Source organism: Cebus imitator, unplaced genomic scaffold (genome assembly GCF_001604975.1).
Source record: "Cebus imitator isolate Cc_AM_T3 unplaced genomic scaffold, Cebus_imitator-1.0 Scaffold76, whole genome shotgun sequence".
Lineage (NCBI taxonomy): Eukaryota > Metazoa > Chordata > Mammalia > Primates > Cebidae > Cebus > Cebus imitator.
In genome coordinates, this window is record NW_016107391.1 from 3,071,997 (window position 1) to 3,090,973 (window position 18,977).

At 42.0% G+C, this 18,977-nt stretch overlaps 1 protein-coding gene across 1 annotated transcript in view; it reads left to right on the plus strand.

The window, feature by feature from the left end:
* The window catches only part of ARHGAP26 (Rho GTPase activating protein 26), a 471,565-nt gene that overhangs the window by 362,642 nt on the left and 89,946 nt on the right, over positions 1–18,977 (plus strand). The window contains exons 20-21 of the mRNA XM_037739951.1: positions 6,950–7,088; positions 18,449–18,599. Coding sequence (XP_037595879.1) covers positions 6,950–7,088; positions 18,449–18,599 — 290 coding nt within the window. The remainder of the gene's footprint in view (positions 1–6,949; positions 7,089–18,448; positions 18,600–18,977) is intronic.

The following is an 18,977-nucleotide window of genomic DNA, read 5'->3' on the forward strand; positions in this document are numbered from 1 at the left end:
TCTATGCTTCTAGCTAAGATTTTAAAACAAAATATTGAATGCTGTCATGGTCCAAGATCTCAAACTCCAGAAATTGTATTTCTTACATGGTTTTCCCTTTACTTCGTGTTTTAAAGGCTTACTTGCTGATGACTATGACAATTTTAGATGTCTGAGAAGGACAATCATATCAAGAAAACATACTGCTTGCTTCTCATAGTTTTGGTTAAACGTGAAATCTCAGGCATGTGTGTGTGTATGTGTGTCCTTGCTGTTAAATTCCAACACATAATAGTAGGATTGCACTTGTTCTGTAAAAATTCATGCTGTTTCTCATGGCTATGGCGCCCGAAAGGGTTTCTGTATGTGAAGCAGGATGTATGTGTGTTCATGTGTTACGTACCACGGGCTTTTGCCAGCATTGCCTCTTTTGATGCCTATTAATGTTTGACAAAATAAGTGATAATAATTCCTTTCCCAGTCCATCAGTTAGCTGTGGAAGAAGTGGGAGTGTTGATCCTTGAGCTGTTAATTCCCAGAAATCCCCAAAGATCAGTCCCCTTTTTAACGTGTTAACTTTTAACCTCAGATGTCAAGGAGAGGAGCTAGCAATCATGGATAACCCCGCTTAACACCGACAATAAGCACTAAGTCCTAAGCAACCTTGCATTCCCAACAAAATGCTAGTGACTTACAATGTAGTTAGCTCAATTTGATTGATTTGGGCCACCAAACTGCCTTGATCTGCTTTTACCAAAATATTGGTGACATTGAAATCCATTGCACTAGTTCTTGGGCTTTGTGCACAAAATGTGCATCGGTTAATAAAATATAGTTGGTTTGGCAACTGACAGGCATTTGGGAGTTGCATTTTATTTCCTTGATATTTCAAACAGTTGTTGATGTGCAAAATTAGCAAAATGGTATGCCTGGATGCTTCACTGCGTTGAGATAGTCATTGGTACTCTTGCCTGCTCAGGAAGCTAATCTTGTTCTGTGGTCACGGCTTTTGTAGTTTGTTCACTGATTTTTATTTTTAAATTTTTGGTTGATTTTCCTTCCATTGGTTCTTGCTTGTATGCTTTGTGTTCCTCTCCTTGTTAGGGTTCAGAAGGAAGCTAGATTTACTTGTGTGCTGGGCTAGAGTGCTTCTGCCACAGGGCCATTTTCTTTTTTTAGTAGCAAGTACTGTGTAAGATACTCTTCATTAATGTGATAAGGTAGGTTGTGCATTTGAACACGTATATTTCCCCCAATAAATTCCAGATAAACTAATAATTGTTTGAATTATGAAACTCGTTTAATGCTACTCAAATAAGGATGGAGAGTTTTGTTGTATTTTAATCTATTCATCTTTGTCAGCAAAGAGAACAGGAAATAGAATCTTTCTGGAGATATGGAAAATCACAGCACTCCATGGATTACCCAAGCCTTCTATATATACCCTCCGTTACTAAATGTAATTGGTTCTTTTTGAGAGATTTTTAATAAAGCTCCCCAAACTCCTTTCCAAATTGTTGATTCCCTCTGCCAAAATGCTGATATCAACGGGACATAGGACTTCCAACTGTCCTTAAAAAACCTCTGCAGCTACAGCCTCTGAATTTGACTTCTTAACAGTTACAATAAATGAGCCCTGCTAAGACTTGCCTGGCTTCCACTGCTGCATTTATGGCTTCTCCTGCACCATGCAGTCGTCTGCCTCATTGTCATGAGAAGGAGCGAGCCATGCTCAATAGTTATAGGTCCCCATTCCTAATGCATTAGACAAACCAATCCCAAATTACTAGGGACCCTGGTGCATTTATGCCTGAAGAAAATGCTCAGTCTCATTTCTCATATAAACCTTTCTGTTTTGCATTGTAATCCCCAGGCCTCTGCCGTTGATTTATTGTCTCAGAGCTGCTTTGTGGTTATAGACTAGGAGCTCTTCATCATGACCTAATTTCCCTCCCATAAAAATCACAGCACATAATAAAGAGCACACCACACACATTACAGGGAAATGCCTAATCCTTTTAAATTGCAGGCACATGTGACAGATGGGATTGAAGAAGGTGTAAAAATGTATATGTGACATGGCTAAGAACAAATTCCACAAGTGTCAATGCTCTCCAATGTCAAGAAGGTCCAGAGGGGGATCAGTGAAATTTAAAGTTTGTAGACAGTGCAAGGGAATAAGAACAGGAAATTCTGTCATTGCTGTAAGCAGTTAAGATCCATGTTTTGCAAAGAACATTAATTAAATTTACACTTATAAATTAAATCCTCATGTCCGGACTGCGAATAATCCATTGTTGAATCTCCAGTTATTTCCCTTTTTGTATGTCTCCTTTTTTATTGACTACAGTAATATCTTTTGAACACTGAATGTCAAACTGTATTAGGCGCTTCAGTCCTCACCCCAGTCCTGGGACTTCTTTACAAATAAGGTCTCCGAAGGTCAGAGACTTATATAACTTGCCCAAGGTCACAGAGCTAGTAAGTGACTAAAATCACATCCACCAGACTCCAAAACTTAAGTCTTCCCATTTTGTCCTCTGTCTCGCAAATTAATAGTGGGTATAAAGACCACAAGGGCTGAAGACCCAGACAGTCAAGCTATCTAGGTACCAGTCCAGCTGCACTCCTTATCTATGTGACCTTGGACAAATCAGTTAATCTCAAGGAGTCTCAGTTTTCTCATCTCAAGAGGGCAAGAATAATAGTACCTCTCTTACAGGGTTATTGGGAGTAGCATAATCGGCGTAGATAATCCATGTAAATAAGTTAGCATTATAAGCTCTCAAATTTTGTTTTTATTGACATTTATACCACCACCATCTCGTGCCTGCTCTTTGCCACATACTGCACTGAGCATTTTATGTGGATTATCTTTTCAGTAGCTCTGCAAGGCAGGTATTAGATCCCCACTTGCACAAGGGAAACAGACTCAGTAGGGTTAACTTTGAGTTAATCTACTAGCTATGTAGCTTGTAGGTGGCAAAGTCAGGATTTGAACCCTAGTCTGCCTAGCTCCAAAGCCAGTTTGATTTGTACCCATATGATGATCTTAAATTCCTTTCCTGTATTTGATGTGTTGATATGGCAATGATGTCAACATCAGTGATGGTGAGGTCAGTGTAGCTGTAGGTGTTGCTGCCCACTGAATGAGCAGCAGAACCAGGATCAGCCCAGGTCTGTCTGACTGCAGAGGCCAAACCACCCCTGACCACTGAAACTCACAGCTTACAGCGAAACAGTAGCTTGGTATTTACAGATCTGCTAATTCCACTTACAGGACGCTTGAAATTGGGGATACTTGGAAGAGTTACCCAGAGTTATATTTTTGTTTTACAATTTTATTCCCCAAAAGCTTCCAGAAGGCTTACGATCTTCCTTACTTTTATCTCTAAGACATTCCTGACTAAATAGGAATTAGTTTGTGAGTTTGGACAGTATTAACTGGGCACTTGGGGCAGAAAATAAATCTACCCCTTTTGTGTTAATTTGGAAAGTCTCTGTGAAATGAGTAGATTGTTCCAGCCACACGGTAGAGCTCCATAAATCCATGGCTTGTAGGTTATATGAGCTCCTGCTTCCGTCATTCAACAGGGTCATTTGCACAGTGATTCTTCTCTGCAGACTGAAGAAAACTTCATTTGATTCTCTTGAAATCATCTCTTCTAAAATGAAATAGGATTGGAATAACCAAAAGAGTTGTGAATAATTCAGATTCTCATTAGAATTTCAACTCGAGCTTCTAGCATGGAGGCAAACCCGTGGCCAGTCAACAGGCTTTAAACGGTTTGCGTGTGTTCAAGTGTCAGAGTTAAATAAACAACAGTCACTTGGGGAACAGTTTTCCAGAGTCATTAATGAAAATTTGCGTCGTTTGCTCTGACTTGATCTAATTTGCAGAGGCACCCTGTACCTTGGAAGAACGTGTAATGGTAATTATGACAATCCCATGTCTGGCACTGGACATTTTGCAGCATGCTTCCTTGCACGTTATCTAATTTGATCCTGAGAATAGCCCTATCAGCGGTCTTCAGGAGCCTGGGCCTGGCTCACAATGGCTCTTGCCCATGGCAAAAATCTCCTCGCAGAGCTGATTCTCTTATGCTTGGATAACTTAATTATTTTAGAGGAAACAGCTGATGAGCAGAGTGAACTCCCTCATTTGTTCCCATGTCTTTTCCTGCTCTGCTGTATATAAATATTGTCTTGGAAGCAATTTTTCACGCATCTGTCTAAAGCCATGGTCCTTCCTCACAAGTTCCTCTTCTTTGTTTCTCCAACATTTACTACAGTTCTCAGGAAATAGTAAAAACTCGCATTTTTGTTGACAGTTGAAATTGAAGTACACATTATTTTTGCTCCCATTGTAATTGAGTGAGGAACTCATTTTCAGTAACTTGCTAGAAAAAAAAGAGACAAAATGTGCAGGCCAGAGGTGAAGCGGAATGTGAGGGAAAATATTAAAACCAGGCCTATCACTAATTCTGAACTCATTTTCAAATGCTGTTAGCTAGGGATTGCTGAAGGTGTTGTAACTGAGGCCAGAGGCAGAAAGATGCTGGAAGACACCGTTAGGTTGAAACCCATTCTTGTATGTTTGGGACACCAGCTTTTGTAGTGAAGATTGCCTGGAGATTAGCCGAATGAATGGCTGCTGCAGCCCTGGGGCTTCCCTCCTGGTCACTCTCCTGCTTAGCTGTGTGGCAGGGCAGGCAATCTCTCATTGTGAGCCGGTCATCCAAATTGCTTTGCTGTTGACCTACAGTTTAGGGATGTATCTTCAGATGCATCTGCCTGGCACAGTGCCTGACAGGTACAAAACTCATACATAGGAGCCATTTTTAAATGTCCGCGATAATGGTACACAGTGAGGTTGTCACCTGGGGATGGCCAAATAAAGAGTGAGGAGAGAGCTTCTGTTGTAGAGGCTCAGTAAGAGACTGGAGATGTTTATAGCACTGGCAAACTTGGTTTTTGGGGTTCCAGCTGCTTGAGAAGTTAGGAGTTTTTTTCTTGCTTTTACTTTGTTTCCTTCTCTTCTTATTCCCTTGCCCCAGTTGAACTCAGCTACGTGTAGTGATTCAGTTTATCTTGTTGAAAATTTTCAGTCCCCTAGGGAAAATATGATAATGCTGTTTTCAGACAGCTGTGTTTAGGAGTGAGACTGATTTAACCAGCTGGCTGGCATCATCGGAGCCCGAGGACCTGCCAACCCACGGAGAGCAGCTGTTTGGGCTGAAATTCTTATGATTCTTATGATTTTGCTTCCTACATATCAGCTTTTGAGTTCTGTTTTTAAATGCACACACAAAAGGAGAGAGGACCATGAGAAAGACTGATGTGTCTAGGGCCACCCATGGGCGAAGGGTAGCCCTAGATACATCAGAGACTGTCATTTAGGAAGGAGAAAACTCAGAAGGAGACCAACTTCAAAGCATAAGAGATGGTAATGAACGGATCCACAAATTTTGATTTTTCAATTTATAGTGGGGGTATTATGCAGCCATTAGGAATCATGTCTGAAGGTTTTTTTAATGAATGAGGAAATACTGTATAATGTTAGATGAAATGTATATGATACAAATGGCATAAAAATATAATTTCAGTGATGAAAAGTGTGTGTTAATATTAACTGGGATCATTCATATGAAGCATTTAGCTTAGTGCCTAGTGTGGCAAGGACTCAGTAAATCATAGCCACAGGAGTGCAGACTCTATCCACAGGGTGCGTGTTCGCCTCCTTCACTGTTATACCCAGAGTGCCTCCTATAAAGGAGATGCTTAAAAGGTGTGTGCTGGTTGAATGAATTAGCATGAATATTATTGTATGCATTTAAAAATGAATGGGGGGGGGAACTGTTATCATCTGTAATTGTATCTACAATTGTGGCTACAATTGTAGCCTTAGTTCTTCATTATAAAATGCTGAGGACATTACCTGTTGCTCAGGATTGCTGAGAACTGAGTGAGCTACATGAAAAGCACACAGTATGATGACTGGTACCTAAGGGAGCCTGCAATAAGCGGCGGCTACTATAATCGTGGTAAGCACCATACAAGCATTAGCTGTTATAATTAGTAAAGTCCACTATACTTTTATCTGTAGGAAAAAAAAATGAGAGTTGTCATGATTTTTGTCTGTCATTTACTTCTCATTTTTTAGCATGAACTTTTAGAAGGATAATAAAAGCCCCTCCAAAAAAAAAAAGAAGCTTAGAAACAAATAAAACCTAAATGCTAACAGTGGTTCTCTCTAAGCGGTAAAATCAGGAGAATTTTTTGTTTTCTTCTTGAGACTTCTGCATTTTTCAGATTGTCCATAGTACGTGTGTGTGTGTGTGTGTGTGTGTGTGTGTGTGTGTGTGTGTGTGACTTATCAAGATAAACGAGGAGAAGCTCAGCATCACGGATAACACGGAGCTGCTGATCTAAAAAAGGATGCTGCAGCTGAGGACAATTGGTGAGGATTGGGCAATGGTGCCCTGCCCTAGGGTCCTTTACGAAACATTATTTAAATACATATTTCACAATTTAAGAAAGTTCTGAAGTAGTTGTTAAGAACTTAGAAACAGAACCAATGAAGAAAGATAAAGGGATTTTTGATTCATTGGTTCTGGACAAAGGTAGTCAAAAAACTTCAAATGCTATTAACAGTGGCTTCTCTTGAGCACAGCTGCTTTCTGTTTTCCTGGAGAGAACGATGAAAAGACGCTCAGTGGAAATTGTAGTGGAAGAGGTTAGAAATGGAAGTGGGTGGTTATCAGACTCTAGGATAAGCTTCCAAAGGAGAATGTTTAATGCCATTTCCTAGAAATGTTTAAAATGAAATCTTGAGCAACTGCCAGTGGTCTTCTTGGATCTTTTCTTGCTAATTCCAAGACACTGCCAAGCTTTCCGTTGTACTACTTCAGGCCTGTTTTCTTCCCCGTTCACAGATGTGTGTAACCTTGTTGTGAAACTTTGTTTGCAGATATTTAACACTGTGCCCGAGATGCCTCTCACCAATGCCCAGCTGCACCTGTCTCGGAAGAAGAGCAGCGACTCCAAGCCCCCGTCCTGCAGCGAGAGGCCCCTCACGCTCTTCCATACCGTGCAGTCAACGGAGAAACGTGAGTCTCTGCTGCGTGGGGTCAGTGTGGGATTCAGGGACATCCCATGCTACCTGCAGCTGCTCAGAGTGGACACTTTCAGCTTTTCTCTGTGCGCTGCTGGCTTTTTGTGTCCTTGAAGACTGTATCATTGTGCCCTCCCAAGTGCCTTTGCTGAGCAGCCCTGATAGGACGGGAAGCAATATTACTGAGAATGAAAAGGAAGGGCTGCCATTGAGGATTCTCTTTCCAGATCTCCTGTGGACAAACAGCCGAGACTCTTTTCCTCCTGCTGCACAATAAGAACTGAGCTCAGGCACTACTTCTTCAGCTTCTCTTTTGTTAGCCATTCCCATAGAGACAGTGTCCTTTCCTTTTCTCAGCTGTAATGAAATACCCATTAGTGTGAATCACATGCCCCAATAGAATGTGACTCTTGCTCAGCTTGATGTTTTACTCCACCTCTCATGGTGCCTGGCGTGGAGTCAGCACCTAAAAATATTTGAAATTCATTAGTAAATTAATTAGGGAACAATGCCCTACTTGTTCCAAATACCAGAGTGTTATTACCACGATTATATCACATCTGTTTTTCATCTCAGGATTTCTGAGTTCTTTGCAATGATCAGGTACTGAGCCCTAAAATATACAGTATTGTTTCAGCCTTTGCTTTAAGACAGCCTCTGTTTGCTCATCTGTAAAATAGGGATACGAGGACCCACTCATAGGGAAATTGTGAGAATTAAATGAAATTGTGCGTTTCAGCATCTGAGACGTGGTAAGGGCCAGTTCCTGAGAGCCGCTACCACTATTATTGGTTACTGTTTAATCACACACAGAGAACGAAGGCTGGTTCATTCATGCAGCTGATGTTTACACGACACCTACCAGGGACCGGGAATGTAAACATGAGACCTTGGCTTTAAGGAATTCAAAAGTGAGTAAGGAAACAAGTGACTACAAATGTAAACAGCATCACAGCTGCTTCCTTAGAGATACATACATTGAGAGAGGCAGTAGAACACAGTGGTTAAACACACTCTGGCACCAGGTTGTCTGGGTGTGATTCTGCCTCTGCCGCTCACCAGTTATGTGTGGCTTGGAAGTTATCTAATAGCTCAGGGCCCTATTCTCCTCTTCTGTAAAGTATGGTTGATGCCTTCTATTTCATGGGGTTGTTCTGAGGGTTAAAGCCTTTCATACGTTGCCGGGTGCAGAGTCAGTGTTCAGCAAATGCTGGTTGTTGATGCCACTGGTATTGTCATCATCATCATCATTGTTATTACTTGTTTCTGTGAGGTAGAGTAAAGGGACAGAGGCAGAACAGTAAACTACTTTGCCTGGAAGAAGAGAGGCTTCATGTCTGGATTGGTATCTTTCTTTTTTTCACAAAAAAAAGGTGGTTATTTTAATCCCCCTGTATTTCTAAAGTAATGGCCTTCCTTACCGTAACACCTAGAAGCAAACCTTCCCCATCCCAAAAACCTGCCTGCACTAAAGGATATTGTAGAATCTCATAATCTGGTGGTGCCTTGGTATATTTAGCATCATTTGGGTTGTTTCAAATATTTTGTATTTATAACTAAAGCTACCGTTAACATCCTTGTAACTAAGTCAGCTCTTTTTCATGAACATTTCTTCAAGATAAATTCCTAGAAGAATTTCTAGGTCAACAGATATGCAAGGTTTCAGGACTTTGTCCCTGTGCTGGGATTGGCTTTCCTTCTAACAGCACCCTGTGTTCCCTTTAAATGTCTGGCTGGGGTCATTGTCACTGTGGTCTGCATGTGGTCTGGGTCCCTGCAAGTGTACCAGGGAACACTTGGAACAGGACTGGCCTCACTCGCACCTGCCGAATGAACAAGGCATCAGGCTATGCGGTAATGTGCTTCTCAGGTTTCCAGGACAGCTACGCTTACGTGTACGGTGCAGATTAGGAGAGGCTAGACAGTACTGGTAAATTCCCCTAAGCTTAAAACAGTGCTGGGTGTGTGGTTAGACTGAAGCAGAAGCAGCTTTGGAATAGGCTTTAAAGCATTCTCTGGGAGCTCATAAGAATGAAGATGGAGATCAAGAGAAAATCAACTAGATCTTTGTGCAAGATTAATTTTATCACACAAGGCAGAGGATGAAAGTTAAGGATGTGTGAAAGCAGGTCTGTCTCAGCTGCAGAGCAAGCTGCTCTGTCCATGTCTGCAGATGGTAGACAGGGGATGCTAACGGGGAGGACAGAGAACAATAGGGCCTTTCTCTTAATGTTAGGAAATGCTCCCTGGAAACATGACCAGAGCATGCAGATATGCTCAGATATTTGTAGGAAGCTTAACTTTCCCTTCTTTCTGAGAACATTTTAACTGCAAGTCTCTAGGTATTTTTGTTGTTGTTGGACGGAGTTTCACTTCTGTTGCCCAGGCTGGAGTGCAATGGCATGATCTCGGCCCACTGCCGCCCCTGCCTCCTGGGTTCAAGCAATTCTCCTGCCTCAGCCTCCCCAGCAGCTGGGACTACAGGTGCATGCCACAGCACTCGGCTAATTTTGTTTTTGTTTTTGAGACAGAGTTACTCTCTGTCACCCAGGTTGGAGTGCAGTGGCATGATCTTGGCTCACTGCACACTCCACCTCCCAGGTTCAAGGGATTCTTCTGCTTCAGCTTCCCAAGTAGCTGGGACTACAAGCACGTGCCACCACGCCCAGCTAATTTTTGTATTTTTTAGTAGAGATGGAGTTTCTCCATGTTGGTCAGGCTGGTCTCAAACTCCCCACCTCGGTGATCTACCTGCCTGTGGCAGCTCCATAGGCTCAGGCCTCTCTGCCTTTGCACTGGCACTTCAGGTTCATGGCATTATCTAGCATATTAGATGATGCTCATAGATGTGTGTCTTATTTTCCAGAAGGGGTTTTTCCTTCAGTGTAAGTAGACCAGGTGTTTGCCCAGGTCCCAGCCTGCAACTCTCCCTCCCTCTCTTTAATCTGTGGGTATTAGTATAGTTTTCTCTAGGTGGTTTTTGTTTTGTTTTTCTTTTCCTAAAGATAAAGCTGTGTTTTATTCTCAGAAGAAGGAGCTTGATGGTTTCTCATGCTTTGTGCTGGGCAGGAACTTAGGTCCATTGTAAGACAGCAAGTGGCTCCTCATATCATAGGCAGTGTGTGATGGGAATGGGAGCACCTTCTGAGATTAAAACTTAGTGGTCAAGAGGAAAGGGGATGATGGGGAAATGCAGAATTTAGAAAGCCTCATAGCAACAAATACAAACTGTCAGGAAACCATTGAATATTTTAGTGAGGAAGGAGCTAGATATCAGAGTTATCTGTAGACAGTTCAGGAATGTTTTCTGAAAAGAGGAATTTTGAGAAAGATACTGAAGGATGTGAAGGTCCCATTCTGGCGCAATAGATGGGAAGGGTGATCTTTGATGGGAGAGTGTCTCTGTGAGTAGCAGTGGGCAGCTCTCGTCTGTAGAAATACAGAAAGAACTGTAGAAAGGTGATCTGTAGAATAATAATCCTGTGAGGTAGGTTCTCATATCCACATTTTATAGACAAGTAACCTGAGGTCGAAAGGTTAAGCAGTCACATGATTAGCAAATGGCAGAGAAGGGATTTGTACCCAGGTAGTCTTCCTTCCCTATGCTTTGTTATCTTCAAAAAAGAGTGCCTTTGTCAGTTCTTGAGCTACAGAAGTGAAAACCTTGCTAGACTGAGTTACAGAACCAACGAAAGCCATCTGTTCCAGCTTCAAGGGCTACATGGGGGCAGCTGAACCATATTGAATGGGTTCCTCCATGTGCGTCCTGGCAGGCTGCAGCCACATGACAGCCTCCGCTCCAAATCTAGCACCAACTATGCAGAGAGCGATACGTGTTGAGCGGTAGCTTTAATATACTGGGCCAAAGCACTCATGCTTATTTGTGATCACCTTTGAACAGATGGAACGAGGTTTTTCAACTATGCTGCCAGATAAATGGCAGCAAAGGAGATTACTGTTTAATCTCCAAGTTTCCACACAGATACACCATCCAGCAGAGACTGTACTGGTGCATCTAGGTGGAAGGTATTGACATACAAACTGTACTTTTTCTGGATGACTGTAGACTGGGGAGCCAGAAGGATTGGAGAGAGCCAGCAACAAGGCCTTGTACCTTATAGATTTCTTCCAAGAGGTTGCAAGGTGACACAGGGTTTATTCTGTCCCAAATGTTTAGCATTTATACCAAGATGTTGAAATGCATTTCTTGGAACAGTGGTTCATAGACTTGAGCGTGCATTCGAGTCTTGTAGGGGGCTTGTTGGGAGGCCGAGGCAGGCGGATCACCTGAGGTTAGGAGTTCAAGACCAGCCTGGCCAGTGTGGTGAAATCCCATCTCTATTAAAATATAAAAATTAGCTGGGCATGATGGCAGGTGCCTGTAAGCCCAGCTACTCAAGAGGCTGAGACAGGAGAATCACTTAAACCCGGGAGACAGTGGTTGCAGTGAGCCAATATCGTGCCACTGCACTCCAGCCTGGGCAGCTTAGCGAGACTTCATCCACCCACCCCCACAAAAAATACAGATGCTTGGTTTCCTACCCAGGATATTCTGAGTCAGGAGGTCTTGGCCGGGGCTCAGGCATCTACATTTTTGAAGCACCCTCGTCTTGCCGATGCTAACTCAATTTAGAGAAGCACTGGCTTAGAAAGGTGGGGACCGTCGGGGTGCCTTGTCTTCTGTCTCTAGCAGAACATCTCTTTGAATTGCTGTTGGAGTTGGAGCAACCTGGCAAGGTGGTTGAAAGCGGAGGCTCTGCAGTCAGACTGAGTTGTTTTAATGTCGTCTCTATCACCTACCACTCCGAGACCTGGAGTACATTACTTTCCTTTTCTGAGCCTCATTTTCTCATCTGTAAAATCTATCACCAATAATAGCTTCCTTGGAGGGTAATTGCCATTGCCATGATTAAGTGAGCTGGTATATGTAAAATACTTGACGCTGGGCCTAGACCATAGTAAGCACCTAATAAATGTTAGCTACAATTATGATGATTATCATCAGGCTATAGTTTGACCTTACAACTGACTAAGGAAGTATACCCCCCTTTGGAGCCTGCAGATTCCAAAAGAGAGGCCCATATGTGAGGGAAATGCAGAGTCTCCCCGGCCCCTTAGAAAGCCTGTTTAATGCTTGAGTGCAAAAACATCAGCAGCCTAGGACATGTTGTACAGCGTTGGTGGGGGTGGGGGCAGGAATAGATTCTTGGGCCTTGTTTTACGTGGATCATGTTAACTAGCTGCTGAGATTATAGCTCTGAATAATTCTTTCAGTTCCGTTAATTCATCCTGGACCCTCTCCCAGACAGGCCCAGTGAGAGGTTGAGAATTCAGCTTATGTATTTCTCATACGTGTCTTCCTTGTTGAAAATGACTGGGAATTCATAGTATTCAAAGGCTTACGTAATGCCTTTCTCTCAGCCGTCAAAGCTGTAGCATGTGCCCTTTCTCAGGTTGCCTTTGCAGATCATGGGTGCTCTGGGCACACCTGTTTGCTTTGGCAGATGACATGTTTATTCACATGGATTCCTACTGTCACACAGGCTGCAGAAGGTGTAATATGTTTCTTGGGTTAATTATGCGTAGTTACTACACATGACTGAAAACTATGTTGATAATGTGGCCATAAAAAAATGATGCTGTGGAAAGCTGGTGGCAGGAAAAACAGCTCGAGCTAGACCCACTGAATGAAAATGAGCACATTCTAGGTGTATACTTTGGGCACTATCACCAAGTGAAGAAAGCAGATAACATTAAGTATGATGTGGGTCTGCTTTGCTAAGAGAAAAAAGTATATGTCTGTATGTGTGTGTGTATATATATTTCTCTGTGTAGCAGAACGATTGGACATTTACACACCAAAATGAATACAGCTGGAGGGTGGCTCATATAGGATATTTGTGTATATATATGTGAATGCTTTTCTATACTTTCTAAATTGGAGAGAAATGCATACTTCTTATATATTCACTTATTTTTAAGTTATTAACAAAACTCCCTAATTACACCTTTCATGTACTATCTCAGACCCATTTTGCAGTGAGTCATGGTATAAAAGTAAGTAAATGTGTAGTTTCCTCCTTTCTAATAAGCAAGAGTATAAGTTGTCTGTACATGGACTCCCCCAGATACCAGTCAACTGTAGGTTAACGGGAAGCAGCTTTTCCTAAAAGCAAGTCCTCAGGTATAAAAGAGGGCTGTATTGTGAGTAACAGAGTGTCCCTTTAACTCTGATCATTCAACTTCCTCTTCAGCCATTCATCAGAGGCCCATTCCTCCCTGTGGTTTCTGAAATGGTGTTTTAGGGCGTCTTCCTCATTGTGCCTCCATGTCTCCCTCCTGGGAATCCGTGCAATCCCAGGCCAGATGCAGTGACTTCCTCACTGTCTCATGAAATTCAGTTTTGTTGGCATTTTTTCCCTTTGCAAAGAAAAGGGTTATTAGAGGTACGGTGGGGAGAGACTCAGTCTGTCCACACAGAACCAAAATCAAAAGTCGTTTTGCTGAAGATAATCTGTCAAAAGTTTTAATATTATCTGCCATGTGCTGTGATCAAAACAACGGATTGACTCCACTTTTCACTTTTCAACTCACTGTGTCGTCCATCATCTCCTAAACTCCTTTTTAAGATTTTTTTAAAAACATTGCCCAGACCACTTTTATATACCCAAACATATTACCCAGACTGCTTTTTAAGATTATTTTTATCGTAGGGACTGAAGCTGCTGGGTCAGCCTGAAATAAGACCACCTCAGATTTTGGTGTGACTTGGCATATCACTATTATCAGGAACAACAGCTACAGGGGGGAAAATTGCTGCAGAAAGTTTCATTCCAAGCTTCCCATGTACTTGGGTGTTTCCCAGAGATGGTAGACTCAGAAATTGCTGTGCACTCATCATTTTTTATTGCCAAATTCATTAAGCTGCTATGCTATTATCATCCCATATTGTCAAGATGATACATTACAGACTTCATTGCAAAACTTTAACAAGCAGGAGAAAGTACACCTCTCTTCTGACCACAGCACAGGAAAGCCTCTGGGTATTTTGCATTTGTCTTCCTATTTTTTATGTGACTCTCTGTGTCTTTGCAGAACTTTTGCTCTGTCTGGTAACTCCCTTTTCTCCTTGTTTGATCATGTGGAGAGTCTGTTGCCTCCTTTTGGCTCTATGAGGCATCCTGAGATGCTGTTAAAGAGCAGTCCTCTTGCCTCTCCCTTTTGCCCTTTCCTCTTAGGCACCATGGAAAGTTGGGATATGAACTTGTCTTCTGACAGAGTCCCATGCACTGTGGGAAACCTCCTGCAAATGTTTTATATTTACCCTCCAGCACCGTGTATTCAGTGAGCCAGACCTGTTCAGGCCTGCCAAGACATGTGAATTTGGCTTGGCTCTGTGAGTGCTTTCCTGGCCTCGCCTCTGGGTTCTGTGATAAACAGAACTCCTGTCTCCCATGTGTGATGGGGTTGCCATCAGAGTGGGTCGGAGTCACTTGGTAAATATGGAAAGTGAAGTCGCTTAGCTCCCAGATTTCCATGGCAACCCCCAGAACAAGTACAATATCACCAAAATTATTCTGCGACTTTCCTTTTTTAGTTGCAGTGATTTGGTTGCATACTCATGTTTTTCCGTTCCTGATTTGTACAAAAAACAAAAACTCTGCCCACTGTCATCAGTACTTTGGTTTCAAGGACATTAGTGGTCCCTGTCTAAAGCACCTGAAAAATTCAGTAACATAAAACTACGTCTTTCTGTTCCAGCAGCATAAATTTTTGATTGTGTATTATTCCCTTATATTTAACATTTATCCTATAAATAACCATTCACGGAACCTTAGTGTAAATGACCTGTGGGCTAGGCACCAGGAATGGATAGCTAATGCTGACCTCACCCGCCACGTTAATGGATGCCGTATGGCCAGACATCATGTCCCTGCCCTTGGATAGTTTGCATCCTTACGGACCAAATTCATACCCAGTTTGTCACTCCTTACGGAACACATACATGTTCGTGAAGGCACTGCCAGTGCATGCCTTCCATTATTTGGGGGTTTATTTTATCATTTTCTTGTTGCTGTGCCCTTGTTTTCTGTGATTAATACAAAGAGAGATTTTTGTTGACAAACATGTTTGAGGCGGGCAAGCATTCCCACTGACTTCCACCAGTTTAGGCATACTCGAGTTGTACGGATGCTTTCTCTCTTTGTCATGGTCCTCTATGATCTTGTTGACCTGACTCATAACTGTTTTTCTTTTGAAGCCCACTAGCCTATAATTTTTTTTCCTTCAGCAACATAATTGCCATCAGTCCTTCTTATGCCTTCTATGAGGATACCAGAGCTGGATTGAATCATCAGTGACTCAGGGAAGTCTAGCTATGTTATTTGAAGGATTTGCTTAATTTTTATTTTTATATTTTCAGTGTCTTCTAGGCTGCCTGTTCTTGTGCACTTCTATCAGGAGTAGTACTCATTCGCCCAGCTGATGAAAAACTCTCCTGTTCTGAGTGACAATACTAAATCATTTTCTCTTTATTATTATTATTATTTTAAAAGAGGCGGAGTATTGCTCTGTCACCCAGGCTGGAGTGCTGTGGCGCCATCATTCCTCACCATAGCCTTAATTTCCCAGGCTGAAGCAATCCTCCTGCCTCAGCTTCCCAAGTATGTGAGACCACAGGTGTGTACCACCAGGCCTGGCTAATTTTTAATTTTTTTTGTAGAAATGGGGTCTCACTGTGTTTACCAGGTTGATCTCAAACTCTTGGCCTTAAGCGATTCTCCCACCTTAGCCTCTGAAGGTGGTGGGATTACAGGCCTAAACTGCCATGCCTGGCTCATTTTCTCTTTATTTCTTAATTTATTCCACATGCTTTAAAATTTGTCTTGGTATAGTTTGCTATAACCACTAAAACATTTGATTGGCTATTGATCTTATTCTCCACCCTTTCCCTAGAGTAATCTTCTTCTGCCTATTCACTCTCAGTAAAGATTGTCAGCCTTTCAGCTTAGATCTTTTACCTAGATGTTCTCAGTCTCATGATGTATTGTCTACAGATGATGAAACCTATCTAGTACACAATTATAGTCGTTTTATAGTCAGGGAGTGCCAGGTTTTTGGGTTTTCTTGTCATATGGCTCAGTAAGGGTTACCAATACAGAGTCAGCCTCTTAGGATGCATATTGGGCCCTCTTGGCTGTAAAACTATGAAGCCTTATGATACATTTTTATACCCTCCTTTTTCTTAATGGATAATAAGGGAGAAAAACAATCTCCTGGTAACATTTTAGAAAGACGAATGTACTTTTAGCTAGATACTGTTTTTAGTTTGTAGAATGATAACCCTCTCCTGGAAAAGTAAATATAATCACAGGAGAAATGTGAGCGATAGTTATGCTCTTCTGTTTCCTAAGAATTCAGAGAATTATGTCATGCAAACTTGGCCCTTTTAGTTCTCAAACTAGAGTTAATAAAACTGTTTCTCTGTCCTCTCCTATGAAGCAGTAAATGTCTCCTGTTGAAGCTGAGGGAGCTGTCCTCACTCTCTTTCTTTATATGGTAGTCTTGAGCTCCTCATGGTCTTTTGGGCATCTTTGTGTGCGTGTTTTGTGAAAAGGAAAATTTTACTGATACTGATTCATACTGATAAATGGCACATCCAATCTCTCAGTGATCCCCTTATTATGTAATCTTAGCATTGTTTTTCTTTCTGGCAGGAAGTTCCCGTTTACAGGCCCTGTTAGTCCTCCTACATCTTGGCTCAGTGTACCTCTTTTGGTTTCTCTTTGTTGTCGTTTCTGTTCAAAAATTAAGCTCTTAAAATATGAACAGTTCTAAATCTCAGACATCAATTTAATCTACTTCTTTCAAAATCTGCTTTGAATTCAGAGGAGTCAGGAGGTAACCTCATAGGGTTTTTATCTCTCCTGTGGGGCTTTATCCAGGGCATTAAGGATTTGCTAAGATATCAGGGGTATTGGGGTGAGTGTGTATATATCTAATGTGAGGCTTACTGTAAAATCACTTCATAAGCATACTTTACTTTTAGAGACATGCCTTGTGCAAAGGGAAGAGTATTTTTATGACATATAACCGTCTTTATTATCTAAAGAGACCCGAGTTCAAATGTTGGCCTTTAAATTATCATACCAGTGACTCTAGTCTGTTGTCTAAGGGATATATTCTAACATACCTCTGACTTACTGCAAAAAGGTCCAGGATTAGCCTAGATGTGATATTTAAGGGAATTAATTGCCAGAAATATCAGTTGATTTTAATATGGTATATCTGTAGTGAATAGGGGACAAGAATCACATTCCACAGCTATAATATTTTGCTGTAGCAATGGTGGCTGCCTGTACCATGTAGCTAAATTATCTCTAAAAATTGTGTTTTCAATTCATGACTCCAAGTTTTTAAAGATGGGAAGAACATAAAGTTCTTTTCTTTGAACAGTATTCTGAAGTTTACAAGATACATTCCTGCATATGATCCCACTTGATCCTCATGACAGTTCCACAAGCTGTGAAAGGCAGCTCTTATTCTCCCCATTTTATAGATGGTTAACCAAGAATCCAAGATCAAGCAGAAATTGCCTGAGGTCCACATAGCGAGTCAGGGCTTGAAGAGAACTCAGGTTTTCTGTCTCTCGGCTTGGCAATATTCTCCAAGCATGAATATGACTCCTGGGACCATGGACTTGGGTATTTTGTTGCTGTTTATAGGCAAACCACTCTGCAGCCCGTTACAGAGTGATTTATCAAAGAATTCACATGAAGTTAAACACAAATACATGGAACTAGAGGCAACACAGAAAGATGTGACTGGGAAAGGGTCAGGAATTTGGAGTCATAAGGACGTTGGCAGCTAAACAGTAGATCTTCTCTGGTGAGGCTCTGTGGAATTAGAGGTGGGACACGGCCTGATCAATTAGGGCAATATTAGAGGCAGGAGTTTTAGGATAAAAGGTGAGTGTCACAGAAGCCAAGGGGATCTGGGTGAATGTGAGGGGTCTATGAAGGCTGCTCTCTACTCTGACAGTCTGCCAGTCAAAAGAAGATGCAATTTATTGTGCCATGGTAGGGCCACTCTTAGGAAAAATCCTGGCTTATATTGAAGGGGAGATATATCCTGTTATGAGAGGAAGAGGGTTTGCTTTAACGATTCGAGTCACGTATTCCCCCTTGACTCTTCGTTTTCCACTTTGAATTCTTAACCTTTCCTATGTTGTTTCTTAAGCTTCCTTGGGATAAGAGATCTCAATCCAGTCTTATTCTTTATAAATTTTTGTTCATGTAGCAATAGATTGTCTCTATGTAATAATATTAATATTGGGCTTGTGGCTTTTCCCCCCAGAGGAACAAAGGAACAGCATCATCAACTCCAGTTTGGAATCTGTCTCATCAAATCCAAACAGCATCCTTAATTCCAGCAGCAGCTTGCAGCCCAACAGGAACTCCAGTGACCCAGACCTGAATGTGGTCAAACCCACCCGGCCCAACTCACTGTAAGTATGATGTCCAGCTGCCTACCACACAAGGACCTTGGTTAGCCATTCCACCCAGAATTTGCTATCTGGCTCCATCTGGCTTTGGACCGTTGTCCCCTGAACATTATTTAAACCTTCTCCCTAAACTGGGAGCTCAACTGGCTTGTTGTGAGTTTTTAAAGCATCATCGTCTCAGAGGGAGTCGTTACTCTTAACATACTGCTTCTTAGCCTTGGTGATTTTTATTTACCGTCCTGCTGAGATGGCTTTGGTGATAGCTATTGCCTGTGCTGGCTGCTGGGCATGAAAAGCAATTTCTGTAAGATCTACAAACATCCAGGGACTGTAGCAACTCCGTGGCCCAGTCTGTTTCTCTCATCCGTGTCATCTCAGTTT